Consider the following 25,759-nt stretch of genomic DNA (forward strand, 5'->3'; position numbering starts at 1 on the left):
GAAGACGACGATTCGCTCGCTATAGAAAAAGTTGAATTTGCAAATTTTCAAGATGCCACGAAAGGAGCAGCTTGCTGGAGCAGTTGTCTGGAAGCTGAAAGCTAGAAGCAGTTTGTAGCAATAAGAAAGAATGCGACAGAGACGGAAACGAAACGAAAACGAAAACAAAAAGTGGCTGGTCTTTTCTGTTTGTCTGTGTCTGTCTTGCGATAAGAAACGTTTGCCTTTGGAAAGCGCGGTTGGAGAATTGAGTTGTGTTGAATTGGATTAAATTGAATAGAAATAGAAATAGAAATAGAGAACTTAAAATAATAAATATAAATGCTAATGAAAAAAAAAAGTGTCGTCAATTTGGCGTTTATAGTAAACACACGTTTGTGACGGCATTCCTACGAAAACATCTTGCAAAGAGACAACAGACCTTGTAAAGGAGACACACGTAGGATCCAAACATAAACAAAAAAAACTACATAAACGCCAAAAACAGAAACCGAATGCACTCGTTTTCTGCCCCAAACCTCATTTCCATCCATGCGCTTCTCTTGGATTCCCCACAGTCATTTCCATATAGACTTGTATCCCACTCCATAGCTATGTGGGGAAACGAAACGCTCGACTTACAAGAGCCTTCACCTCAGACGGCCCCCATTCTGTCCCTACTTTTTTCCAAGTGGGGATCTCCGAAAGCGCTAAAAAGGGAAACAGCAATACATAGTACATGTTAGTATGAATACCATAGAACAAAAATGGGGAAAAAATAGAATTAAAAATAGGGAAAAATGGAATAAAAAAAAATCAACTATTCTGAAAAAGTAAACAATTAAAAGGATTGTTTTTGTTTTTGTTTCTTTTTTATTCCATTTTTCCCTATTTTTTGATGTGCGATTGTTACCTTTTCTGCCATTCTTTGTTGCCTGATACTTCCCATACAATTGCCTCATTGGATGCAAATTTGCGGAGAAAGAAAACCTCGGCAAGTCCATGTTCCTTGGTTTTCTTCCTTCCGTTTTCATTGGCTTTCAGCATGGGCTTAATTTCACTCTAGATAACATTTCCCCACTGCATCGATCGACATCGTTGTCTAGATGTTCGGACATCATTTCGTAGTCGCTAGTAAAGCGTCCAATCATGTGCGAGCACTCTTTTTTTTCTTCCCGTACGAACACCTATCAGTGATTACAAACCGTACGTTCCTAGTGCACTGTAGTGCATTGCGATCCCCAATTCTTTTTTTCAAGGCTAGCTACTTTTTCGTTGCACGACCCTAACCCCTTTTACCACTCCAAGCACCCTTGTCCGTAAACACAAATTACCACATCGCATCAATGGCTACTAATGATATGTATATATGTATGGAAATAAATAATTCATTCACGATTAGACTAGGACTAGGACTAGGACAAGAATAAAAACAAAAACAAAAACAAAAACATTCAAGAGATACAATGATTTTATGACCTCCATTCATTATAATTACGAATGCACATGTAGCAACCTTTTTTGTGCTTGCGCGTTCACGCGACCCGCGTTGAACCGGTTTGGAATCATGTCAATTTCTCGTTTTGTCTTTCCTTCTGCTTGTAGTTTTTTCACAATGCGTGTGTATGCACTCTCAATCAAAATTTCAATCGCACAGTGGTTTCGTGTCACTGGAATCCTTTTCCATGTTCCTCGCTTTCCTCTTGTCATAGCGTCTAGCAGGAACGAAGGCGTTGGATTTTTTATCACCTTCTTGACTTGTCGATAATTTAATTTTGGAAGAATCGTAATGTCTCCAGAGTATTTTTGTGTAATTACAGATTGAAGCTTGGTGAAAAATGTAGGGAAAATCCCTATTTCCGATAAAAGCCGAAATGTAAGACTCACCTCCTGTGCCGCTAAATCAATCGCCTTTTTCGCACATCGTTCCCACCAACTGTGAGATGTCGGATCCATGATAAATGGTACAATGTGAAAATTCACTTGCGACACAATAAAATGGTTCACATGAAACAGCTCGGTAAGCTTCGAATGCGGGATATCATTGTCGACCGAACCATCCATCCATAAAGGCGCATCCGTCACACAAAACGCCGCAATTTCTCGTGTCAATGGATCTCTTTCCCATAACGTCGCAGGCTGAAATAGAAACGGTACTGAACATGTCGCCACTACCGCACTCCAAATGAGAACATTCGGCGTCGTAATGTAGTTTAGCAAACTAGGCATCTCATACGAACTGCCACAAGAGACCGTAACGTTCAAGACATAGCCTGATCGGTCAAATGCTTCTTGAAACGTATAATCACCAATCAACAGTTTCAACACTCTTTCTAAATGACAAATGTCCAAAACACATCCCTTTGTAAAGTACTGTTTTAAACTTGCCCACAAAGAAAGCGGAGGAAGGTTCGGATCAGTGAATACATTCAAATCTCCCGTGTGAAATTGCTTTAATAGTATCTTTTGTTCTTCCGTGTTTCGTACTGCTGCTGCACACGCAACAATGGCTCCAGCAGACGAGCCACATATGATCTTCGGTACCAGGCCTTGTTCATGCAGATCTTTCAAAACACCTATATGATTCATGCCAAACGTACCTCCTCCGCTCAATATCAAAGCTGTATTTCCCACAGTAAACTTGAGTTTCGAAAACTCAACTAGCTTTTCCTCCATCGATACTTCTGGGCTCTCTTCCAGAAACTCAACACACAATAGAACTTCCTGAATAAATTCATCAATCAGTTTTTTTGTTCCAGAATATGCGTAATTGTATAATTGACTATTATCTAGGTTTGCAAAGTCTCTCGCAACTGAACTTTGTAAAATTCCAAACATGAGCCTCACGTCTCCAGAAAGCCGAAGTTTCTTCAATTCATGAAGTCTGCTTTCAACTAACTTGTAGTTGTACTCTTCTGATTCGGGTCGTTCTCGCCATTCATATTTTCCTTCTGCCATGTCCAGTTTCTCGGCGGCCTGAAGCCAATCTTCGTATGTGGAAGCATATTCCATTTGAAATTTCAATTCATCTTTAGACATTTACATTTATCTAACCGTAGTCTTGTATTTCTTAAAAATCGCCTCAATTAGGTCCTCAATGAGATTGGTTAAAAGTTACTTCAAAAATTGTTGAGTATGAGAGGGAATTGCAAAGAATGGGTATACACAAACATTCGCCTTAAATAAGCCTAAATACAATACCTCTTTAAAAAAACATGTAATAGTGGGTCGATTGAACTTTATTACAAAAAACTGACTATTATGCTTTTGCCATCTGCGCACAAATTGGATAGCTCTATTCAGTAATAACTCGAAATCAAAAAGATATATAATAAGATGTAAAAAATACTATTTTTTTTTATTTCATTCATGCATTCTCAAAAAAATCTTGTGATTCTATGATTTAGTATAAAATTGTATAAGCTGGTGAAAATTTATGCTTGCGTCACTATAGTAAACAAACAAAGTATCGAGCTTTGTCCATGGAAGAAATGCTATTGTCTTCAGCTTTCTGAATACCGTTACGTTGGAATCATCCATCTTGAGAATTTGGCTATAGAAGAGGTAAGAAATAAGCGGTCCTTGCTTGCCTTGATTTATTTTGTAAGATTTGTGCTATACTAAAAAATACTATCTGGTAACTTTTATTTATGCGCTGCACAGACGAAGGACCAACGATGTATAAGATATAAAGTGAATAAAAAATAATAGAAACCACGACAGATATTTGCATTATGTACTGTTTGTATACTCTTTTCGTCGCTGAATATATACAAGAAAAAAATATTGGTCATTCTAAGCGTCCAAGCCGATAAACATATAGGTAACTGAAGAATGAACCAATATTTTGAAGTAGCAGCGAGGACAATAGGAGCCTTTTACGGGCAAAAGCCGCCAATTCGAAAAGTCGTTTACAATTGAATTGGCTTTTCAGGAAGATCAAAACCATTTTGGAAACGAATTTCTTGTTCTTTACCATCAGAAATATATTGGATTTCCACATCCTCAATGGAGTGGATTTTAATAACGTTATTGAAAACAAGTAAGCAACAACCCAATTGGAAAAAGCTGTATAGGTTGGATGCAGCAACAATCACCATAAAGACCTTTTGCATATTGGCGCTGCACATCATTACGTTTTCGCTGCCAAAGACTTCGCATAATATATAGGGGTTCATGGAAAAGTAAATCAAGACGCATGATCTTAAACACATGCTAAAGAAGGCATCGGTCGTCGACCACAAGAGTAGAAGATGAGACCAAGAGATTTTTTTCTAAGTAGTTAGCATATCATTTCGGGTCGCCTACTTCGCGGAGTATTTCTTCTTGTGAACAAACCTTGTAAGCCAAAAAAGTTCCAATGAATCCGGAAATAAGAGTACCAATGCCCCAAAGTCCAACGTGTTTCCATCCTCGCAGGAGACAGTACAGCAATGAAAGATTCATGCCGACAATGGCTGCGAACATAAAAAGGCAAGGAATCTTTACATATTCGATAGACCTCAGAAAAGTAAAAACTTTGGAGAAAGAAGGCATTATAAATTTCTGCTTATCAATAAAAAGATGCTTGTTGTTTGTAAGTCTACTTAAAGCCAGTCTCTATAAATAAACACGGCCTTTTGTTTTTTTTTGTGTATGTGTGCATGTAAACATAAACATCTACTCCAAATCAAACCCATCGACATACATTAGGAAACCATTGTTTACCTTATGTCATACTTCTCCTGTAACATGTTAATTAACATGGTAAAAGAGACATTTTACAGTGCTTTCTAGTGGTTTTATATAGGATTTCAAGTCATATGATTGCTAAATGGAAGGGCTTCACTTTTTGTTTTAGAACACAGCGACTTGTAAAGTTGCAAACTGATTTCGAAATTGTTTACTTAAGTTCCAAATTTCCATCCTGTCGAGTTGGAAATATAGAACTATGCACGTTCGTCATAATGCAAGTATGTTTTGCAGCAATGGGAGAAAACATCTAGTCATTTCATTTTTTTTTTCGGGGTTTTTTTTGTTTTCCAATTTTTATTTATTTTTTATTTGTTTACGTTATTCGGCTATTTTTGTCTTCACAATCGTCATAATTCTTACGTACGTAATTGATTTTTAAACGAAATGCCTGAAGACAACAATCATCATTCTTCAACTTACCGTCTGCCAACATCTAATCGTGTTTGAATCGTTAGACACGACCAGATTTAGATCATGAGCAATGGTTCAAAAAACTATAATGCGCAGTTGACTGCAGCAGCAGCTTCAACAGCTCTTCACAATCCTAGGGGATATAATAACGATGAAAACCATAGAACAGTAAACTCTTTCCTTGGAAACCGTACTCTAACTTTCTCAAGTTCTACAAAATCACCTCAGTATGACTACTTACGATCAAAGGCAATGCACACGCCGTATGTTCCAAGAACAAGTGGTAGCAATTTGCGTAATCCAAACCCGGTCTATAATCCCTCTTCTCCTGCTGCAAGTAGTTATACACCCTCAAGTACTGGAAAAAGATATACTTTGACTTCCGCTTCTGCAAAGTATCTCACAAAATCTGAAAGACAGAGAAATCCTTCTAGCTATGCAAACGACTTTACTCCTTCTTTTTCCCTTCCTATAGAGCGTCAACGTGCACCGTCTATCACCAGCAACATTTCGGAAACTCCTAGTACTAGAGATTATGAGGATTCTCGATTACATACGAAGGCCCCTCAGTACGCTCGAGAAATTTCTCAACGACCTAATAATGTCGGTCAAACAATACAAGGAAGTACAACCTCAACGAATCGTATCCCTCTTTCAAGCCGAAACAGCCATCTGGGCTCTCCTATCCTTACAAACAACATTAGATCTATTGTTTCAAGTAGCGCGCCCTCTTCACCAGCTGGTAATCAAGCTTCTTATTCAGTTTCATCTCCTTTACAACGTTCTAGCACTGTAGGGCGCCCTTCACCAGGTTCGATCCAAAAATCAGCTATGAAAAAACATTCTCCAGTCGTTTCGGTTGACGGACAATTACCCGAATATACGCCTAAGAAACGCGTAAGCATTTACGAGGATAAGGACAGTAATAGGATGGATAACTCTTCATCAGAATCGCTTTATCAGGACGTCAATGAAGAATTTGAATCTAACCCAACTGAGTTGAGTGGATCACCTGCTTTCTATGTTCCATCAACAAAACGTATCTCTGTTATACCATCCAATGTTCCTCGCAGTCCTTCTCACTCTGCCAAATCTGACAATACGCAGTTTATATCTTTAGAAGATGCTGCGAAAAAAAGAGTTGAAGAAATGCTTAGACAAATGGACGGTAATAATCAAACCAATAGTATGAGTCAAATGTCTAACAACGGTCTTCCATTGGAAACTATTCCAGATGACAATACGTCTTTTGTTTCAGAAAGCAGCTTCGATCGCGATGGCAACAGAGGCCGTGGTCGAAACCTGCTTGCTAAATTAAAACCCAAAAGGTCTAGCTCAAAGGCATCACGTGACTTGCCTTATGGTCATTACGGTGCTTCTTATTCCTCTTTGGTAGGCAATGGCAACGGCCGTTATACACTGCGTGGGTCTAACGCGGGTAATCAACAACGCGAACCTATTTATTCTCTTCGGCAAACATCCCAACCTGATAATACGCACGAAAGAAGATCTTACACTTTCAGTGGTACTAACCCTATGGCGACGGATGATACAGCTTATGAAAATAGATTTGTCAATGATAGTGACAGTATGCTGGATAATCAACCTCCTCAAAAGCCCAAGAAAAAGGGAAATAAGCTAAAAGCCTTTAAAAAGCTTTTTAAAATCAGATTTTGAAAACATTATTAAGAATGGCAGACGCTTGAATTCATAATTGTGCCTTCTGATGCGTTTAATTAGCATGACTTGTTGGCGGATTTATCTAATTACCATCTACTATTGGAATCTTATTAATCTATAATTTATTATAACTCCGCAGTCATTGTACTGTTGTTTGCCGTTTTCATCTCCCTCAAAATGTTATAATTTCATTACAAGCTTTGTGGTGTTAATTTAATCGTGTTTCTTTTTGTTGATACTTTTGGCTAAACAAATCACATTTCATATAATCAACGCTATTATTAAGCAATTATCAAGTAAAAAAAAATGGTTTGTTACCACTGCGATGGTCACGACTGGCAAGATCCTCTAAGTATTTTCTCGATAAAACTTCCGTAATTGTAGGTTCTCTTTCTTCCCAGTTCATAATAGTTTCATTGAGTAAGTACTTGTCGGTATAATCTTGATAATAACTTATTTGCTCCTTCAGATCATCATTTGGATTGTAACGAAGTGGTTCAACATCAATGAAAGTTCCTTGATCATCAACTGGATATCCGTTTTCCATGCTCGATAAACCATCCATTAGTGAAATCCTGCAGCTTTCTGCGTCGCTCATAATTTCTGGAGAGTGGCTACTTAGCTCCTCATCGTCTGATTGCAGTTCAATTATTTCCACTGAGCCTATGTTTTCCTTCTCTTCGGCGTCCGATGGCTTTGAATTTCGTAATGGATATTGAATATCTGACTTGGCACGTAGTGCTTTGTCAGACACTGACCTGGTCGGTATACGATTAATAGTATTCGCATGAGTATCGTTTGAATTCAAAGAATCCTTATGCTTGCCATTGGATTTCATATACGATAAACGAGCACAGCCAGTCGAAAAAGAATATCTAGTCTCTTTTGGTTCATCATTAAATACGACCAAAGCCTCACAGTTCGCATCATTGTTTTGTTTATCATTATCTGAACTTCCTAATGCATTTTCAGAATAGTTTTCACGAACAGCTGATATCCATGATACTAAAGGATCATAACTAGAACTTTGGTTGCTTGGGAATTCCATAGCTAAACGAGCAGCAAAGGATGAAACTCGTTTACTATTTAAAGTAGAATCTTTGTTCTCTTTAAATCCATTCATACTTATTTTTTTGAATTAATCAGGTTGTTGCTTGCGTTACAAATATTCCACTTGCAATATTCATAAAGTAAACATACATAAACAAACAAAGGCATTGTTGTTCTCGAGACAACAGGCAAGGTTTTCAGCTTAACTAACATAAATTGAAAAAATTCTGGCATATTAGCTAACGATTTATTAAAAGAAATGAAGGAAAAAAAACTAACTTCTCTAATTAAAGTTCGAATAAAACGAGTACCACTCATATAACTTTCCTGTGCAGAGAAAAGAGTATAAAAGGCGGCTTCTGAAACTCTTCATTTGATTACTCAAAAGTAGTTCATAACACTCAGCATTCAAGGATATTGAATGTTACTCTAAAATTCCTTGAATCACTTTTCAAAGAAACCAATTTGGAGCTCCCCAATTAATTTAATTACACAAAAATCGTTGTTATTTATTTCTTTTTAGAATCTTCATCTGCCTCTTCCTCATTGTCAGACCGACTATCAACAGCACCTTCACCGGAAAAAACACGATATGCGACTTTGACAATCATGCCAAACCAAATGTAAATTAAAATCTGCAAAGAGAAAAGAAGAAAAATGAAAGCGTAGTATACTTTCTCATTAAATATATAACCTTTCGAAAGGTCCACATGGAATCCGCCTATAATCCTAGGAGCGGATATTACCACGACTTTAAGGATTCTGTAAAAAAGATAATGTCTTGAATATATCCAACTTGCCATAAAGAGACCAAATAAATAATCACAGATTTTACCACACCCGAGGTATTTTATCATTTTAGAGCCTGATAGAATGTAGTCTGATAAATCGAAAATGTATAAAATGGCATTACCAACTCGAAGGAAATTAAAGCAATAGCTCAAACTAATTAAAGAACATGTGACAATATGATGTGCAAACATTTGCCAATGATCAGCGCGGCGTTGTTCCACGTGAAGGACATACAATTGCTGTAACCAAAATCCAAACTGAACAAGGTAATAGAATTTGAAAAGCTTAGACATATAATACTGGGGATAGTGTTCAAAAAGTTGTTCTTCGTGACCCCAATATCCACTAGTACGATAGATGTAACACCCAAGTACCCAAAAGACGAGGTAATACAAGAAGCAATACCCTTGCTCACAGAATCGAATAACAATTTTTCGTTTCCGGATTCCGTAGAACAAAATGAAAGGGCGAAAGCAATAATCCATAACAACGCTTCTGATAGCAGTAAAAATAACTACCCAAAATAAAGAAAAAAGAAGATCTTTGGGGCCTTTTCCGTAAACGCCCGACGATTCTTTATAGGACAAAACCACAAATGGTTCAGCATAGGGCCTTGTCGACGGTAAATAATAAAAAAAGATGCTTAACGAAATAAGAGCTAAGGTGATTTCTTTTTGCCATAAAACAAGAAATAAAGGAGCTTGTACTAATTTTTTGCCATCTCTTGCTACGAAATTTCTCCGATCTTCTAAAGAGCATCTAAAAAAAGTACTGTCGTCACCTATGTGAACAAGATCTTTAATAGAATCCTGGCCAGTAGTCTTTGTACGAGTAGGCTTATGTTGTTTTCCTTTCGAAGCTTTTTTGGTCATAGTGGATTCGGACAAACAAAGTAGATGTATATAGTCTTAGACAACTTTCAACTCGAATGAAAATGAAAATGCTCGTGTATCGGTTCCAAAATAAAGATTAAAACAAAGAAAGAGAAAGGAAAAGGAAAAGGAATATGAAATGCAAAATGCAAAAAGAACGGAAGGAAGACTGAGCACTCGTGTAGTGTATTCAAATTGATATTAAGAAACAAAAACTAGAAAAGAAAACAATGTTAATAAACCCCTCACCTAAAAGAAGAATGCGCAAACTTGCTTGTCAAAGTCAAGCCATATATATTTTGAAAATTCGTCAACAGCTAATGACGCTTCCTTGCCGTCTTCTAATAAAAATGTCGCAATGGCAACCATTGCTTTTAGATTAAATTATGTAGCGAAAATAACAAAAGCGGTAACTTGTGACGGAACCACCACTTTCTCATTGAAAACAAAAGTATCTAGCTACAATCTATAGTAATTCGCCCTGCGTGTGGGAGACTCAAAACAATATCCATTCGGCTTTGGAAGCTCTCTGTTTCTCAAAGTCCCAATTTGGATCCGGTTTTCCCTTTTATGACAAAAGACAAGACATTCCCAAGTATTGTGCAGCAACTTCTCCTACGAAAATGAAATTCGTCAGTTACTTACCAAATAAAACCTTAAGAATTGTAGAAATCCTATACCGCGAAAATCGTAAGTGTAAACGGCAGAATGCTTGGCGTCTGGGATGACTACGTGGTCATTATTTAAGAACAGAATACGAAAGACTGTGTTACTTAGGGCGTTACTTGCCTTTTTAATATGTTCGATCAGCAAGTGACCAGTTACTTGAAAATGTTACTTAAAATTTGTCAAAAAATGAAATGAGCAGAAATGCCGACAGCTTGGGCGGGAATAAAAGTGCTTCTTTCATTCAATTGTACGAACTATTGGACCTATGTAGGTGAGAATTGTGATGCGTATTACTGGCCGACTCCGGAAATCGCTAAAATAAACATGCGCACCCCTTGAAATATACTGCCACTTGAGACCTTGTAATAATAAAAATGGGCTAAAGCTATATTTTTTAAAGCAGAGGGTCTTGCTTGTATTGCAATTCTGCTTGAAGTGTATTCTTCAGCCAGCTGTGTTTGATGGTTACGTTGTAATGTGGAAAGTGACATGCCTAGACCGGGTATACTTTTTTTACTAAGAATAGAGTCTTCATATAATTGTTGCTCCAACAATAGAACTACGCTTTGTTCATGTTAATTGCACGGCAGTTGATTGAAAGGTAGGCTAAGCTGGAAGAAGGAATAAATCCTAGCGAAAATTAAAAGAGTTGTAAAGACAAGTTTGGACTTTGAGACTTTTTCAAGCTGGTGCCAAAGCATGGTACTTCACTTTGCTCCACTGTGAGCCATTCCCTTGTGGTCAATCCTTTTTAGACTAACAAAATTAGTTTATTAGGTTCGTACATTCTGTTAAATAACATAATGTATATTGTCATTTACAAGTAGCATGTCACTCAATAAATGAAACTGTTACAACAAAGATTTTACAACTTGCACTGGGAATTTTTCACAAAACCAGAATGGCGGGTTGGAAGCTTCCCTCATGGGCGATGTCCAAATCATTTTGGATCGCCGTATCTTCGTCAGTTACTACAGCTGCTGTAATTTTTGGTACGTTGGAGTCTAGGAAGCATCGCTCAATCCAACACTTGCAATCGATGATTGTAAACGATTCAGGCAAGAGTATTGAGCTTTCTCCTTCCGGTGCTCTCTTAGAGGATGGAGAAAACGTTGATGAAAATCAAATTGAAACAGATGCGAAGATTCCTTATGACGAGGACCTAATTCGCGAGCAGCTCGCTCGCAACTATGCTTTTTTTGGTGAGGAAGGTATGACAAACCTTCGTAATTCCTTCGTTGTAGTCGTAGGTTGTGGTGGTGTTGGTAGCTGGGCAACTGTGATGTTGGCTCGCTCAGGTGTACAAAAGATTCGCATTATTGATTTCGACCAAGTTTCTCTTAGTAGTCTTAATCGTCATGCTATTGCCAATCTTGAGGATGTGGGTACTCCGAAAACCTTGACTCTAAAGCGAGCTATTAAGCGTTTTGCTCCATGGATTGAAATTGAGGCTTGTAATACACTTTACAGTCCTGAGTCCGCTGATGAACTTCTTTCCGGAAATCCATCCTTTGTCATTGATGCCATTGATAATATTCAAACGAAAGTGGATTTATTGGCTTATTGCTACTATCACCAGATTCAAGTTATTGCTTCCACCGGCTCTGCTTGTAAATCCGATCCCACTCGTATGAACATTGCCGATATTTCTGCTACCGCTGAGGACCCCTTGTCTCGTGCCACTCGCCGAAGATTGAGACTTAAGGGAGTTATGGAAGGGATTCCTGTTGCCTTCTCTTCTGAAAAACCAGATCCTCGTAAAGCTACTCTGCTACCTTTAGCTGAAGAAGAGTTTGAAAAAGGAGATGTCGATCAATTAAGTGCTTTACCGGAATTTCGCACCCGTATCCTTCCCGTAATTGGACCCATGCCTGGTATTTTTGGTCTTACTCTTGCTACTCATGTTTTAACGAGAATCGCAAAGTATCCTATGGATCCCATTTCCACTCAAGTTCGTCCTCGTCTTTACGAAGAAGCCGTAAAGCGTTTACACGCTGAAGCCAGAAATGCAAATGTACGTTTAGACAAAACTTTTAATTCCTCCGAAATGTCTTATATTATTGAAGAAGTATACTGTGGTCGAAGTGCCCTTATCCCCCGTGAGACTCAAAAAGTAAGTGTGGTCCGATGGAACCCTCACTTGCCTTTCGAGCATACAAATCTTGTAGCTATGACAAGAGACGAAGCACGTAAGCATGAAGCTACTGTTTTAGACACTCAGGTTGATCCCTCCACCGTCTATCCTAAAGAGGTCATCGACGTCGTCAATAAGTTCTTGCACCGTTTGAGAATCTGGAAGATGCTTTATTAAAATATCCTGGTATTCTTGTTTTCTTTGTTTACTATATTTTTTTATATCATTAGGTAGGAGGTATAGGTGTAGGTGCATTCAATTATAAGACATGTCAATTTCTGTCGGTTTAATATGTTATTCAAATATTATTCTTTTCTTTTTTATTGTTAGATATGCTGAGTAAATAAAGAAAAAAAAGAGATTTTTTTTGAAACATATTCATTTCGTTGATTCACATTGTTACTTTCTGCTACCTACTATTGTTCATAAGAAGTAATAACTTGTAGTGAATCCCTACTGAACAAGCAGTGTCTTCGATTCTATAATTCCTACATGTCGAGCTCAAGACATCTTGGTTATCAGGATGAAGCCTTTTCTGAAAAAAGATCTCGCTTCTCCCGTGATTCGGCTTCTAAAGAACGTCCCAGAGAGTCTCGGACATACCGAGAAGACGATAGATCTTTGAGCCCTCCAGCTTATAAAAATCGTTCTTCTTTTAATAACGAAAGTGAGAAATCTACCCAAAAACCACCTTTGGACCCAGTGGAAGCTGCTGCCGCTGCTGCCAAACGTGTTGCAGAGTCATTACGATCTGGAAGATCCTTTGATGAAGAAGAAAAGGATGCTAAGAAAGAACAGAATTCAGAGAGTTCTGTCCCACTTCCCAATGCACCTGCTCCACCTCTTCCTCCTAATTCTCAGTCTGAGTTGAATGATTTGGTACCTCCCTCTATAGCTGATATAGCGGGGAAAGTTATTGAAGGGGAGGAAGTTTTTACTATTAATGTTGAGATAAATAATGTGAAGAATCGCTATATACTCGTAAAATCTTCCACGTTATCTGAAATTGAACATAAAAGTGGAGTTCAGTTGTATTCTAAAGGCCGCTATTACCCAAACAAAGCTCTAGCTTCTGATCGAGACCCTCCTTTATACCTCCATATAGTAGCAAGTTCCACAGAGGACTTGTCAAAAGCTCTAGCGGAATTAGAATCTTGGATACATAAAGACATTGGGCCCCTCGTAGACGAAAGAAGGTTTCGAAGACGAGATGATATGGATCGTAACCCATCTCAAGGTGCATCCCCTCAGGGAAACTCGATTCCAAATGAATCTCAAGGAATGCGTAAACGATGGAATGAAGAAAAAGTTTATATCAATTTGACACCTACTAAAGGTTTCCATCTTCGTCAAGCAGTGGTCGGTCCTCAGGGTGCTTATGTAAAACATATTCAGCAAGAAACTCGTACTCGCGTACAAATAAAAGGACAAGGGTCTGCTTTTATTGAACCTTCTACTAACCGAGAATCTGACGAACCTCTACATTTGTGTATAATGAGCCACGATATGAACAATATTCAAAAAGCGAAACCATTATGCGAGGATTTGATCGCCAATGTACATCAACAATACCAGGCTTGGAAAACCCAGTACAGAGAAGGCGGTCAAGGATCACAAGCATACAAACAGTCCAATCGTAACCATTACTCTAACCGCTCATCCAAGGCAGAAACACCTAGCAATCATGGAACTCCACCAATATCCAATGTCTCCCCTGTTGCTAACTTTAGTGCCCCTACGTCGTCTACGTCGAATGTTGCACCTGCCACTTCAATCCCGGCAGCGGCTTATCCTCCAGGTACGTCTCCTGCTGTTCCCATGGTTTCACCTGGTATGCCCTATGTATATGGGGCTCCTGGAATGTCTGGTCCTCCAGGAATTGATGCTCCGGGCGTTGGTATCTCAGCTATGTCTGCTCCTGGAGCAGATCCATATGCAGCTTTTGGAGGTTATAATGCCTATGTTCAATACTACCAACAACAAATCTATGCTCAAAGTCGTGGGGCGAATCCACCCCAATAATTGATATGGGATTAATTGGTATATGGGCAATGGACGACTATCATAGTGAAAAGGCGTATTTTACGTAACCCTAAAAAATACATTCGTTTTTTGAATTTAGTGTTTATTTCTGTTTGTTTAGTGTTTAATATAATCATCCGTCTAACTGATTTTATGAGTGTGACCGATTAGCTTGTAGCAGTATCCTGTAAAAATAACAGAACCAATAACAACAATGATTAGTAAATTAGGGATACAGAAAAGAAAGGTAGCTCTATTTTTATGGTGCATTTTCTTTGGCTTGCGCGCGGACACGCCTTTCGTATTCTACTTTGTCTTTTCTGATTTCATTGAGATTAGCACTTGGCAAAAGCAATTCATGTAGAAAACATACTTGAACATTGTATAAGCCTCGGTTTGAGCTGGGGAAGCAATATTGGGATCATTCAATAAATCTTGAATCCCTAGTAAGATCTGAAACAGAATTTAGCAATGACTTTACAGAATAATCAAAAGAACATACTTGTTTAATGGTGATAGCAGGCTTCCAACCTTCTTCTTCATTTAAGATAGAAAGACAAACAGTGCCAGAAGGATAAACATTTGGGTGGAACAAAGGTGGAGTAAATCTGCCTATAATAGTGTTAGAAAAGCTGGGTTAAGACAGCTATTGTAAAAAGCAGTTGGAATCGTACACTTTGGAGGACGCGTTGGGTATTCTATGAGACACATGGTTAGCACAAACAAAAAAAGAAAAAAAAAGAGGGAAAATGCTGCCCAATTCTCCTGTTGAAAATGAACGCTTTGGTGCTTGGCGAATTAGATGGTGATTCGCAAGATGGGCAAGTAATAGGGCGAGCATTAAAGGTGTCGGAAGTATAGAGACATACCTTCAGGGAAAGTCATAGTTAATTTATAGAGACCTCCTTCCCAAGAAGTTTTAGGTTTACCAGGAATTCCGACTGTCCAGTTCATTAAGTCAAGACCGCCATCGGGGGATTTGCTAGGCTTTGCAAAAAAACCCTAAAGTAAAGTATTAGTACTCAAATCCAAATGAGTGAAATTAAAAAGTTGCTTTTTCGGGTATCACTTACAAATGGGTGGTCTCTCCTCCATTGTTTGCGCTCCTCTTGAAGTCGAGTTTTACAAAGAGACGACATTCTTAATCAAATTTTAGATCCAATTTAGGTATTATTTATTTGCCAGGACCGAGTTTTGGATGTCAATGCTTGGTAAATGCTCGAATTTTGTGGGTAGTGTGGATTAAAAAAAAATGGCAATCTTCGTACAGAAATTTTAATGGTGATTCCTGATGTCTGTAACAGTACGAGAAAAGCAAGACAAAGATTTTAACTTTTAATTTTAAAATAGTAAAGAATTACAAGATTCCTTTACCAGTATGGAGTATGATATTTGTAGTTTGCTGCCTTCATTCAATTCTACGTAGAATCAAACCTCCCTTGCTAAAAAAAAAAAGAAAAAAAAAAGCATTTTTATACATCTCATTCTATTCCACCAACATAAAATAAAGCTTATCCTCGTCCTGTTTCTATTTGCAAGAAGGCTTCAGAAATATGGGTTCTAACAGGACCTGTTAGTTTCAAGCTCAAACGCTGGAAAGGATATCAGCATATGAATCAACCACTCAAATGAAAAAGAAAACCTATTGAAATGAAAGGATATCTACTCCCTGTAGAAAAGCAAACCGCCTTTTTTTTTCCAAATTTCCCTTGTTTATTAATGAACCCGAACACAGGTACTTTAGTAAATAATTCTAATACTTTCGATAAAAAACAAATCCATGTTTGTATCCTAATCCATTTATTTATCCTAGATATACAAATGAAATCTACTTATAATTCTGGGATTGCCCATGAAGCAGTACGCAGCGCCATATGTATCATGGCAAAGTTCATCTTGAAACAAATTCCAAAAGTTCTCTTCGTTTAATACTAACTTTTCTTTTGATTATGAAATCCGGTTTGCATAAAATTGTCAATTTTCTGTTCCATTATTCAATGATGCAAGACATACAAAAGTACTTGTTTGAATATAAAGTTTTTCTTGACAAAAGAATCAACATTAGTCAGTATGTCCGAGTGGTTAAGGAGTTAGACTCGAATTCCACCATTCGAGGCATCTAATGGGCTCTGCCCGCGCAGGTTCAAATCCTGCTGCTGACGGTATAAATGTGCGCGGTAGGAGAGTGGAACTCCGACGGGCTCATAACCCGTAGGTCCCAGGATCGAAACCTGGCCGCGCAATTCTTTTTTTTATTCTTTATTTTGTTGCATAAAATTCATTGTTTCTCTTTTCTTGCTAATGTTGGTTTACTGCGTTTCGTCGTGTTTTAAACGTACTTTCTCTTTTTTTAGAGTAGCTTCAGTGTCTTGTTTTTGGTCATCCTCATTTCAGTGATTGTCCTACTCCATCTTAAGAATCCACGCATTCCCACAATTGCCGCTAGACTTTCTCTAAATTTTAAACGAAATAAGTCTAGTCTTCTAAAGGTATCAGAACAGGGGCTACACGTCCTCACTTTTCATAAACAAGTTGGCTACTCATACATTATGTTTTCGCTCAAGATTCACCCATAATTCCCCCAAGAACTACTTATTCTACATTACCACTCTTTTTGTTACATCGCCAAACTACTTTTCAGCTGCTTCCTTCTACTTCTTCCATCATTTCCTGTTCTTAAAACCGATACTTCATTGATTGTTTCTAAGCCTTCTTGCCAACTTCGGCAACGGTGAGAGCTGATACATTTGTTAGTAATTTGCAAAGAAACGATAACAAGCAGAATATACAAGCAAAAAAAATTTTGTATGAAACCATTCCACATTTTTTTTCACATACCAGGAGGAAGAGATTGACGAAGCTTCTCGGCCTTCTTGGCATCAGCGACAACCAAAGTGTAGAGGTACTTGGAGCAGCGAAGCTTGAACTTAACGTCCTTGTTTTGGTTCTTCTTCACACGGGCAGAAGTCGCATCACCTCTGTGAGCAAGCTGTAAAAAGAGCTTAATATCAGTGACCTGGCGAGGCTATAACACGACGCATTAGCTTCTCATCTAAATCATTACAATAAATCTCACATACCATTTTATCGACTTGCTGGGTAACTTGCTGTGCACAGAATCGAGTTGAGTTGTTGCGTTGTGTCCTATACACCATGTGACTGCTTTTTCACTGGGTCCAACACTTTGGGCTATTCTAGGCTGGTAGTATGAAGATTCGGGTTTGTTTTTCGTATCAGTAATTTAATTTACATTAAAAAAAAAAAAAAGGATATATAATGTGAAATGAATTTGTCCTGCGGGTAGTTAGGCGTGTGCCACCTTTGAATAGAGACAGGATGGTGCATACAAATATTGAGAGAATTTATAAAATATACTTCATTGTTTTTATGCAAACAAACCAGAAAAACCTATTCCTAAAATGATGTTTACTCAATTGATTAATCAACACGAATTGCTTCGATGTATTCAATGTCAAAATGAAGTTATTATGTACAAAACGAAAGTTATCAAAGTATTATTTAAAAACAAAACCAAAAGAACACAAAAAAAAACAAAGAATTAAGAACTGAGAGAAATAGCAGAGAGTATGAGTTCATATTGTGTCCTTTCGTATTAAAATTCATGCATAGTCCGGTTCGCTTGGGATAGTCTCAGCTCTATTTGAGCTTTCGGCAATAAATATTATATACACTCACAGGCGAACTCTCGGTGGGTCGTTTCAAATGTCTTGAGACCGTAATAATGGAAGCCTATACCAATTATAATAGCAATATGCCACAATTGATGGCTGTTTCCCACGATGTCAAATATGCCAGGACTTAACTTTTCAGGTATGTGTAAAGCATAAAAAGTGACTCCGATAATATAGCTAAAAATAGACATGAAAACAGGTTTCAAATAAATTAACGTTCTCATTGTGCCTTGGATATAACACATCGTAAGTAATGGTAAGAATCCACTGCAGGCTAAACCAACAAAGAAAAAGATTTTAAAGGAACGATGATTGTAGTCATTGAACCACTTTTTCCAAGGCATATATATTCCTATACATCCAAGCGACCCGGTAATGGCTATGTAAAGTACACGAAATATGCTGTGACATTTGAAAGCATGGAACTCAACCGCAATAATGGAAGCAGCAATGAGTGCTGAAATACCCACATAATCCATGCACGCCGCACGTCGCATATGCTCATACTTGGACAAACTGGAAAATGTGTGCCAGGTAACTGAGCACGCTAAGCATTTCATCGCGCATACTAGAAAGAAAACACGGACAATTCGATTAGATACCGAAGACGAAATCCAAGAAGTAGACGATGGATAAAAATATGATGTGACCGTGAGGAATCCAAGAAGTGCAACTAGATGGGTCCAAATATTTAACGTTTCATTATGGAAGGCAAGTATAGAGCGAATACATCGGCGTTTACTGGAATAGAACCGATATCCTCGAACAATGAAAGGGTTATTTTTCCATTCCAAAGGAACTTCTTCTATATGAAGAAGCCGATTCTCACCTGCACGTATGGCTCTTTGGAGTTTTTCTTTGGTATCTTCAAAAATTTCACCAACTGTTGTTCGACTTTCAACACTAGCTATATCTTCCAAATCAGACAATAAATTTTCCAAAACAATTAAGGCTTTCAACACTTTCGAAGGAAATGAATCACATGCAGCCAGGACGTCCTGGTACTTTTCCTCAATCATCCGAAGAAAATACATAACCTGGTTCTTCCCCAAAATGGTACTTCCGATAAATGAATTTCGTAGTCTTACCAATATTTCATAGGTAGTATTTGGTTCCTCTATTGTTGGAAGTCCTACCTCTTCAATTCGCTTCATTCGATCCCCTAAACGACTGAGAAATAGATCAAACTTGTAAACAACGAATTCTTCTGGAATATCACCTCTTTTTCCCTCAACTTCGTATGAAGAATGTCGCCGGCCATGGGCTCGTTTCTTGACTCCTTCTGCCCTGTCTGCCCCGGACAATTGTATTTGAACCATCTTTGCAGATCTATTTGATTCTTATTCTCACCGTTCGACCTCCTTTTGAAGGCTGTCAATTCTACGTCTGTACGCTTCTCAAAAGAATGCAATCCTTGGATTCTCGTCGACGTTTGAATTGGCAGAGTACTTGGCTTTTGGCAACTTCACTACATCCGTGGGAAGAGATACTTTGCCCCACAAAAGCGTAGTTTGTTGGCCTAAATAATATTCTTATAAGAGATACCCAGTATAATGCTAAGGAAGATATATATCAACGAAGAATGTAGACGGCTCAAAGATAGCTACGTAAAAATGATGGATTGGCTTTGTTTATATAAATGTAAACAAACCAAGAAAGAAACCATGCAACACGAGTTTCGGGGTTCAATAAGGAAATTAAGCAGTTATTTAATAAAAAACTTATCCGTAATTATTTAGAGTCATCATAAAGGGATGGATTAAATATTATCTGAAACGACTAATTTACATAATTAAAGTACCTGAACTGATACATCATAAAATCGAAAAGAGAAAGTTAGGAAAACGAAGTCAATTATCCAAGCGAATAAAAAGTCTAATCAATTTGTTTTAGGCTTTTTATCATTTCCAGGGTCATCTTGCGATAGTTTCGGAATGGTTTCCGAACCAGACATTGAATTTCCATTGCTTGTTTCCATTGAATTTTGACGAAAGAGCGTGGTTTCATGAAGAGACCTCTTTGTACCTGAAGAATTCCGCTGTTCAGAAGAAGCATTAGGTGGAGCTCCAACTTTTGCGCTTGGTCGAATATGGACCTTTTCAGCGGGCTTCACTACCGACCTATGGACCGGAACGGATTTGGAATGATCTACCACAGACGACTTCCGTATTGATGGACTATCCAATCGGGGATTGAAATTTGCAGTATTAGGAGCGGAAACAGCTCCTTCAGCAGCAGCAGCAGCACGAGCACTAATGAATTTTGCTGAAGAAGGAGAGGTTCCATTGAGACTTAACTCATCGACTTTTGGAGGCAAACTTGGGCCGCTAGGTTTCATCTTTTCGTTTGATGAATGAGGAGCCCCAGCCATAGGATATGTATTATTTCGTTGAATTGGTTTTGAAGCTGGTTTCACCGGTTCTGGTTTGGGTTTCACGTCGGACTCTTCAAATGATTTGTTAGCGGGAGATCCTGTATCATTAACTGCCAAGTGGGCAATCATATCGTCTTCTACAAAGATATTATCCAACTCCTCATCAGAATACATCTCTGGATCTCTGTTTTCCTGTCTTGGATTGGTGGCAGATGGATGGAAGGATTTTTCATTTTTGACGACTGGTCTATTGTTGGATTTGCTTGGAGCATTTCTTTTCTTCATGAATTCTCCTCTTGAGCCCGATTCTGACTTGCGGAATAAATCACCGCTATCAAGTTGATACTAGAAAACACTTTGTTAGTAGCCGTACTAACTTTTTACAGTGATTTTTGATTATCACATACTGCTGGGGGTTTCATTTTTCCAATTTCTCGTAAATAATACTTGTCATACATGCAATTTCCAAGACTGTTTCCAAAGTTTCTGAGGGCACGTTTTAAGGCATCTGTGGTTCCCTCTTTTTTACACTGTAGAGCATTAATAAAGACCTCTTTCATTATTTCATCTTCTGAATTCTTTACAAACCTTTTCAAACGCAGATGCTTTCCCTCTGCAATTATCTATTGACCCGTAACCAATATCCTGAATTCATTAGCCTTTCTGTTTCCAAAGCAAATTGTAAATTAACGGTATGAACGCTACCTCATGATATGCTCCATCTTTAATAGTCACTCGAACCACGACGCTTAATCCTAAACTCACTCGATTGGTTTCTTTGTTTTCGTCCAGAAAATCAATAATCACACTTCTTATACAGGATGACCACCCATTAAATCCAAAAATTTCATTAGCAAGCTCAATGGCCTTCCAAGATTCGATATAGCTCACTGAAAATCCACCTGGACCAGACCTCCGCGAAACATACTCTGGGCCCAGTTTTCTGGTCAGTGATGCTTGTAAATACTGGTACTCATCCGCTGAATATGGATCTCCAAATCCACCACCTTTTTCTTCTTCTATTGTATGTTGTTTCTCACGGAAAGACATTTTCCTTTTATTATTACGACCCCAAAATGAATTTCCGATTGTGTATGCTTCCCAGTAGGAATGGTGTTGAGTTCAGACCAACACCCAACTTACTCAACTAGCTTCATACTTCCAAAATGAATAAGAATAATAATAGTCTAAACGTTTCTCTAGCTTTTATAAAAGAATATCATGAGTTTTCGAACTATTCAAGTTATTTTCATTTTTAATCTTTACATTTCACCACTGAATCGATGCCACCGATGTTTGTCAAAGCAAACGGGATTCTTTAATCTTGAGAACAAGAAGAGAAAAAGAGGAATTATTTCCATCCGTTCATCTCAATTGTTGATATATACCCATAATTTTCAAGCCTTGCGTACGAAAGCACAATTGCATATATACAAGACTACAATTTTATTTTCATAGAAGTTACGAGCTTCACATCAATTATAGTTCAGTCGCTTTACTTTCTTACTTTTTTGCCTATTTAGGTTTTTGCTCTTCTTTTACTTTTATTAAAAGAAATGTTTAACTTATCTTTATTATTTAAATTTAAATAAAAGCACATATATCTTCGTATATATATATATATACATATATCATTAGTATTAGAGACAATAAAGGATAAATGAGGATAAAAACTATCGGATGACTGTTGAAGCCAATGCAAATATAGAGAAGGAATTCATAAACGATCAATTAAATTGTTGAAACCAAAACCATCCCAAATAAACAAAACTGTTGAAAGAGAGTGTGGGGTTAATACCTTACATAAATTTTTGAGCACAAAGCCCGGATAAACAAAACACAAACAGGTGAGGAATAAAAAACAAAATTAGCAAACACCATTTTACATTACTTAGCCACTCCGTTGTAAAGTTCAGGATGGAAATCTTCTAAGCTTCTCAATTTTGAGAAAATGTCAAACAAAGATTGGCCTCGTTCATAGTTATTGTCAACAATAACACAAAGCACCCAGCTGGACATCATGGATACCAATAACTTGTGTGTTTCAGATTTTGGATCATGGGCTGAAGCCCAAGCCATACCAAGAGAATACGCTTCGTCTTTCCAGGCCAAGAATGAAGTAGATTCAACAATAGTCGGTTGAATTACCTCTCGATTAGGAAATACTCCCCATGTAACTGCATTGGGAACTTCATATGCGGCATTGGTATCCAGTTTCCCAGAAACAGAAACGAAGAAGTAGGAAATATCTCCCATTTGGTGAAGAGAGGATTTCAATTCCTCAATCAAGGAAGGGTGTACGAAAAACTCAACGTAAGGCTTCTGGTATACATATCCGTTCGTTGGACCCCAGCCATGTACTGGGTCAGAGCTTTTAACGCCGTTTAGAGCAGGCTGGGAATTAATTGTGAGATAAGCTCTCCTATTCATATTTTCCAGCTGACTTTGAATCACTTTTGCCTCCTCCGAGATGGGCATGTCGCTCCAGGGTAAACTGGTTTGTTTTTTTGTGCAGTAACTTACAAAAAGCTCACCAAGCTCTTTATAGGATTTTGGACTGCCCCAGAGAGCCAAAATCTCAGCAGCCGACTGACGTAGGCCATGACGGGAAGGATCAAATTCACCAAACGCAGGGCTACGAGAATCACCCCATCGACCATGAGGGAATTCATCCCATTGCTCTGTCCTTGACATATAGCTCTCTAAACGAGTCCTCCAAAATATAGGACGAACATCTTCGTTTGCACGTTTGGTGCCGTTGGGGAAAATTTCCGTACGGTTTGTCGTCAGCTCGTTTTCCGGTTTTTCAGTTACTTGCTTAAGTTCTTCAACGAGCAATCCCAGTCGCTCGATAATCATTTTCACGGCCTTTTCTAAATTCATGGTATAAAAATGAAGACGGGTAATGCCATTATCAATTAATTTTTGACAGAACTGTACCATTAAATCGGCACCACGTTCACGAACATCATCATCATTGTCTTTTACGGGTACAAGAGCGTCCATAAAATGTTGTGGAATTTTCACTCCACTCCATTTTGCTCTTCGAATGAATGAATCCCAAGCTTGAATGGGCATGATGCCTGGAAAAATGGGCACCAATATACCATTTTCCCGGCATTTTTTTACCCATTCAACAAAATTATCGGCATCATAAAACATTTGCGTTACAATAAACGATGCACCAGCATCTACTTTTTCTTTTAAATGATTTATACTTCTATCAATGTCGTCACCTGGTGAATATCCTTCAGGATAACCAGCGACACCAATGCAGATTTCATCTCCATAGTTCTTTTTTATATATCGAACCAAATCTGCCGCATAGCGAAAGCCACCTTCCACTTGGGTCCATTCGGTTTCATTTTTGGGTGGATCCCCTCTCAGTGCCAAAACATTACGACAACCAGACTCGTAAGCTTTCTTCAACGCCATTCTAATCATTTCGCCTGACATATTTGTACAAGTGAGATGCATGCACGTGTCGAGCTGAAAATCCTTTTGAGCAACATTTATAATCACCGGAGTCAAATCAGAAGTAGACCCGCCAGCACCCCAGGTCACATCTACGAACATTGGATATCCCCATTCTTTCATGCGATCTATACGATTGTATAGATTTTGGATACCTGTGCTTGTTTTCGGTGGAAAAAACTCATAGCTCCATGTAACTTTGTCTTTCCAGCCCGGATCTTGAAGTTTGTCACTTATTTTCATTTTTACCACCCAATTTTGAAGGATCTTGCCCTAAGTAGTTAGTTGGCTTTGGTTAAGTTTTGAAAACACAATCTCCTATAAACCGCTACAAGAGATGGTTGATGTGGATAATTACGCTGGATTCTATTTACAGTATCGCGTAACGCTTCCTTAGCTGATAGTATTGAGCTTCATTACCATAATGATTGCGTATTCGGATGAAGTACTGCTAATTTCACTGAAGTGTGATGGAAGCGTAAATAAATAATAAAATGTACATAAAATCAAAAGATAAACAAAGCGCTGACAGGTGAATAGCTTGAACTCTATCATTAAATATAAAAACTTCTATAAAGTAAAATTATGATTTTTTTTTCCAACCATTCCCAAAGAACCAATGCACAGTACAAATATATTGATAAATTCAGATTCAGACCAAGAAAAAAATTGCTTACCGACGCTTGTAGATGCAGGCATTAAGAATAGGAGGAAGAGTCTGTGGCTTTTCAAGTAAAGGTCTTTTGACAAACTCGAAAAGCGTAAACATTTTATTACCCAAGGCAAGGGATGTATTTTCAAACCCCATTTTTGGGAGTTCTTGAGCGAAGACTTTACCACTTTTATCAGAAAAACGACTTTTAATTTCAGCAACCCATAATTGCCCTGTTTGTGGCTTCAAAACGCGGTGGGCTTCCTGCAAAAATGATTGCCAATTCGTTCCCATCAAACTCAGACAGAAGATGGCAATGTCGACGCTACCATCCTCTAAAGGAAGATTCGAGATATCCGAAGCTACAATAAACTTGTTTGCAGAAACGAGATCAAAACTTTGTACTTGGATATGCTTGGATGCCTCAAAAGTTGCGGCAATTTTAGCTTCTCCACATCCAAGATCTACCACGTTAACGGGTCGCTTCTTTTTATCGTACCTTTCCTTCAAAAAGCGAATAAAAACGTCAACTGGATTTTCAGGCCAGTTTTCAATCTGATGTCGAAATCCGGCATGGTACACTTCAAACATGTCTGGACTATCCCGGAAAAGTTTCACAGCATCCTCGCTCTCTGTCGTGTATAATCGTTCATTGATCCATCGAAATTTAGCACCATCTAATTTCCCTTTCATTTTCTTTTGAAGCATCGTCAAAGAATCTTCATTTGCTAACTTTTTATCGCCTTGCTGAGCAGGAGATGGTTGCTTGCTTTCAATTGCAAACTTCTCGCTTTCCTTTTGTTCTTGTTTCTGCTTTTTTGTTGATGGTTCTTGACCTTTCGAGTCCTTGTTCTTTATCAATTCAGGTTTTGCCTTTTCGGTCTGATTCTTTCTTTTTTTATATTCTTTGGGCTCTTGCCTTTTCGGCGGAGCACTTCCTAAATCCCAATTTACCTGAAACATACTTTTTAGTGTATGTTTCTTTTTTTGCCCAAAATTGAATATGGCTAAGAGTGGACGACTGCCTTGAGAGTTCCATGTAAAATCCAGGCAAAATATCAGAATGCTGTTTTACTTAATCATTAGTTTTTATCACGTACTTGAGAATTGTTAATTGTATTCTATTGTCTCTGAAAAGCAAATTCATTACCGGGTAGAATACATGATACAAAAGGTAAATACGAAAATCTGGAAAAAAGTAAAGGGAAATTCATTTACACATCA

At 38.1% G+C, this 25,759-nt stretch overlaps 13 protein-coding genes and 2 non-coding genes across 15 annotated transcripts; 5 read left to right on the forward strand and 10 right to left on the reverse strand.

Moving 5' to 3' along the window:
• Window positions 1-1,473: 1,473 nt before the first annotated feature.
• ptl3 (triacylglycerol lipase ptl3) lies at window positions 1,474-3,018 on the reverse strand (the record flags this gene model as incomplete). Its single annotated transcript, XM_056180590.1, has 1 exon — window positions 1,474-3,018. One exon carries the CDS (start codon window positions 3,016-3,018, stop codon window positions 1,474-1,476), a length of 1,545 nt encoding a protein of 514 aa, XP_056035998.1.
• Window positions 3,019-3,890: 872 nt separating this feature from the next.
• Window positions 3,891-4,515, reverse strand: meu31 (Schizosaccharomyces specific protein Meu31; the record flags this gene model as incomplete). Its single annotated transcript, XM_056180591.1, has 2 exons — window positions 3,891-4,253; window positions 4,318-4,515. 2 exons carry the CDS (start codon window positions 4,513-4,515, stop codon window positions 3,891-3,893), a joined length of 561 nt encoding a protein of 186 aa, XP_056036191.1.
• A 672-nt stretch (window positions 4,516-5,187) lies between these two features.
• sle1 (eisosome assembly protein Seg1) lies at window positions 5,188-6,801 on the forward strand (the record flags this gene model as incomplete). Its single annotated transcript, XM_056180592.1, has 1 exon — window positions 5,188-6,801. The coding sequence occupies one exon, from the start codon at window positions 5,188-5,190 to the stop codon at window positions 6,799-6,801; it is 1,614 nt and encodes a 537-aa protein (XP_056036203.1).
• A 295-nt stretch (window positions 6,802-7,096) lies between these two features.
• On the reverse strand, window positions 7,097-7,927 carry mug125 (Schizosaccharomyces specific protein Mug125; the record flags this gene model as incomplete). Its single annotated transcript, XM_056180593.1, has 1 exon — window positions 7,097-7,927. The coding sequence occupies one exon, from the start codon at window positions 7,925-7,927 to the stop codon at window positions 7,097-7,099; it is 831 nt and encodes a 276-aa protein (XP_056035748.1).
• Window positions 7,928-8,363: 436 nt separating this feature from the next.
• lag1 (sphingosine N-acyltransferase Lag1) lies at window positions 8,364-9,518 on the reverse strand (the record flags this gene model as incomplete). Its single annotated transcript, XM_056180594.1, has 1 exon — window positions 8,364-9,518. One exon carries the CDS (start codon window positions 9,516-9,518, stop codon window positions 8,364-8,366), a length of 1,155 nt encoding a protein of 384 aa, XP_056035749.1.
• Window positions 9,519-11,088: 1,570 nt separating this feature from the next.
• On the forward strand, window positions 11,089-12,498 carry tcd1 (tRNA threonylcarbamoyladenosine dehydratase Tcd1; the record flags this gene model as incomplete). The annotated part of the gene is made up of 1 exon (XM_056180595.1): window positions 11,089-12,498. The coding sequence occupies one exon, from the start codon at window positions 11,089-11,091 to the stop codon at window positions 12,496-12,498; it is 1,410 nt and encodes a 469-aa protein (XP_056035746.1).
• Window positions 12,499-12,813: 315 nt separating this feature from the next.
• On the forward strand, window positions 12,814-14,343 carry SOMG_01803 (KH domain RNA-binding protein, involved in splicing; the record flags this gene model as incomplete). The annotated part of the gene is made up of 1 exon (XM_056180596.1): window positions 12,814-14,343. The coding sequence occupies one exon, from the start codon at window positions 12,814-12,816 to the stop codon at window positions 14,341-14,343; it is 1,530 nt and encodes a 509-aa protein (XP_056035747.1).
• A 259-nt stretch (window positions 14,344-14,602) lies between these two features.
• hus5 (SUMO conjugating enzyme E2 Hus5) lies at window positions 14,603-15,482 on the reverse strand (the record flags this gene model as incomplete). The annotated part of the gene is made up of 6 exons (XM_056180597.1): window positions 14,603-14,663; window positions 14,717-14,796; window positions 14,846-14,955; window positions 15,018-15,041; window positions 15,213-15,345; window positions 15,417-15,482. 6 exons carry the CDS (start codon window positions 15,480-15,482, stop codon window positions 14,603-14,605), a joined length of 474 nt encoding a protein of 157 aa, XP_056035752.1.
• A 925-nt stretch (window positions 15,483-16,407) lies between these two features.
• On the forward strand, window positions 16,408-16,505 carry SOMG_20075. The gene is given in 2 exon segments: window positions 16,408-16,444; window positions 16,461-16,505. It is a non-coding gene; the product is annotated as a tRNA-Ser (tRNA).
• A 9-nt stretch (window positions 16,506-16,514) lies between these two features.
• Window positions 16,515-16,586, forward strand: SOMG_20076. The gene has a single exon. It is a non-coding gene; the product is annotated as a tRNA-Met (tRNA).
• Window positions 16,587-17,046: 460 nt separating this feature from the next.
• Window positions 17,047-17,498, reverse strand: rpl3802 (60S ribosomal protein L38; the record flags this gene model as incomplete). Its single annotated transcript, XM_056180598.1, has 3 exons — window positions 17,047-17,081; window positions 17,182-17,368; window positions 17,424-17,498. The coding sequence occupies 3 exons, from the start codon at window positions 17,496-17,498 to the stop codon at window positions 17,047-17,049; spliced, it is 297 nt and encodes a 98-aa protein (XP_056035753.1).
• A 527-nt stretch (window positions 17,499-18,025) lies between these two features.
• izh3 (ER membrane hemolysin-III family protein involved in zinc homeostasis Izh3) lies at window positions 18,026-19,354 on the reverse strand (the record flags this gene model as incomplete). The annotated part of the gene is made up of 1 exon (XM_056180599.1): window positions 18,026-19,354. One exon carries the CDS (start codon window positions 19,352-19,354, stop codon window positions 18,026-18,028), a length of 1,329 nt encoding a protein of 442 aa, XP_056035750.1.
• Window positions 19,355-19,914: 560 nt separating this feature from the next.
• On the reverse strand, window positions 19,915-21,459 carry rad52 (DNA recombination mediator Rad52 (previously Rad22); the record flags this gene model as incomplete). The annotated part of the gene is made up of 4 exons (XM_056180600.1): window positions 19,915-20,754; window positions 20,817-20,939; window positions 20,998-21,054; window positions 21,115-21,459. 4 exons carry the CDS (start codon window positions 21,457-21,459, stop codon window positions 19,915-19,917), a joined length of 1,365 nt encoding a protein of 454 aa, XP_056035751.1.
• Window positions 21,460-22,296: 837 nt separating this feature from the next.
• met9 (methylenetetrahydrofolate reductase Met9) lies at window positions 22,297-24,126 on the reverse strand (the record flags this gene model as incomplete). The annotated part of the gene is made up of 1 exon (XM_056180601.1): window positions 22,297-24,126. One exon carries the CDS (start codon window positions 24,124-24,126, stop codon window positions 22,297-22,299), a length of 1,830 nt encoding a protein of 609 aa, XP_056035744.1.
• Window positions 24,127-24,556: 430 nt separating this feature from the next.
• rrp8 (rRNA methyltransferase Rrp8) lies at window positions 24,557-25,498 on the reverse strand (the record flags this gene model as incomplete). The annotated part of the gene is made up of 1 exon (XM_056180602.1): window positions 24,557-25,498. One exon carries the CDS (start codon window positions 25,496-25,498, stop codon window positions 24,557-24,559), a length of 942 nt encoding a protein of 313 aa, XP_056035745.1.
• Between the last annotated feature and the right edge of the window lie 261 nt (window positions 25,499-25,759).

This window comes from Schizosaccharomyces osmophilus, chromosome 1 (assembly GCF_027921745.1).
Source record: "Schizosaccharomyces osmophilus chromosome 1, complete sequence".
In the NCBI taxonomy this organism is placed as follows: Eukaryota; Fungi; Ascomycota; class Schizosaccharomycetes; order Schizosaccharomycetales; family Schizosaccharomycetaceae; genus Schizosaccharomyces; species Schizosaccharomyces osmophilus.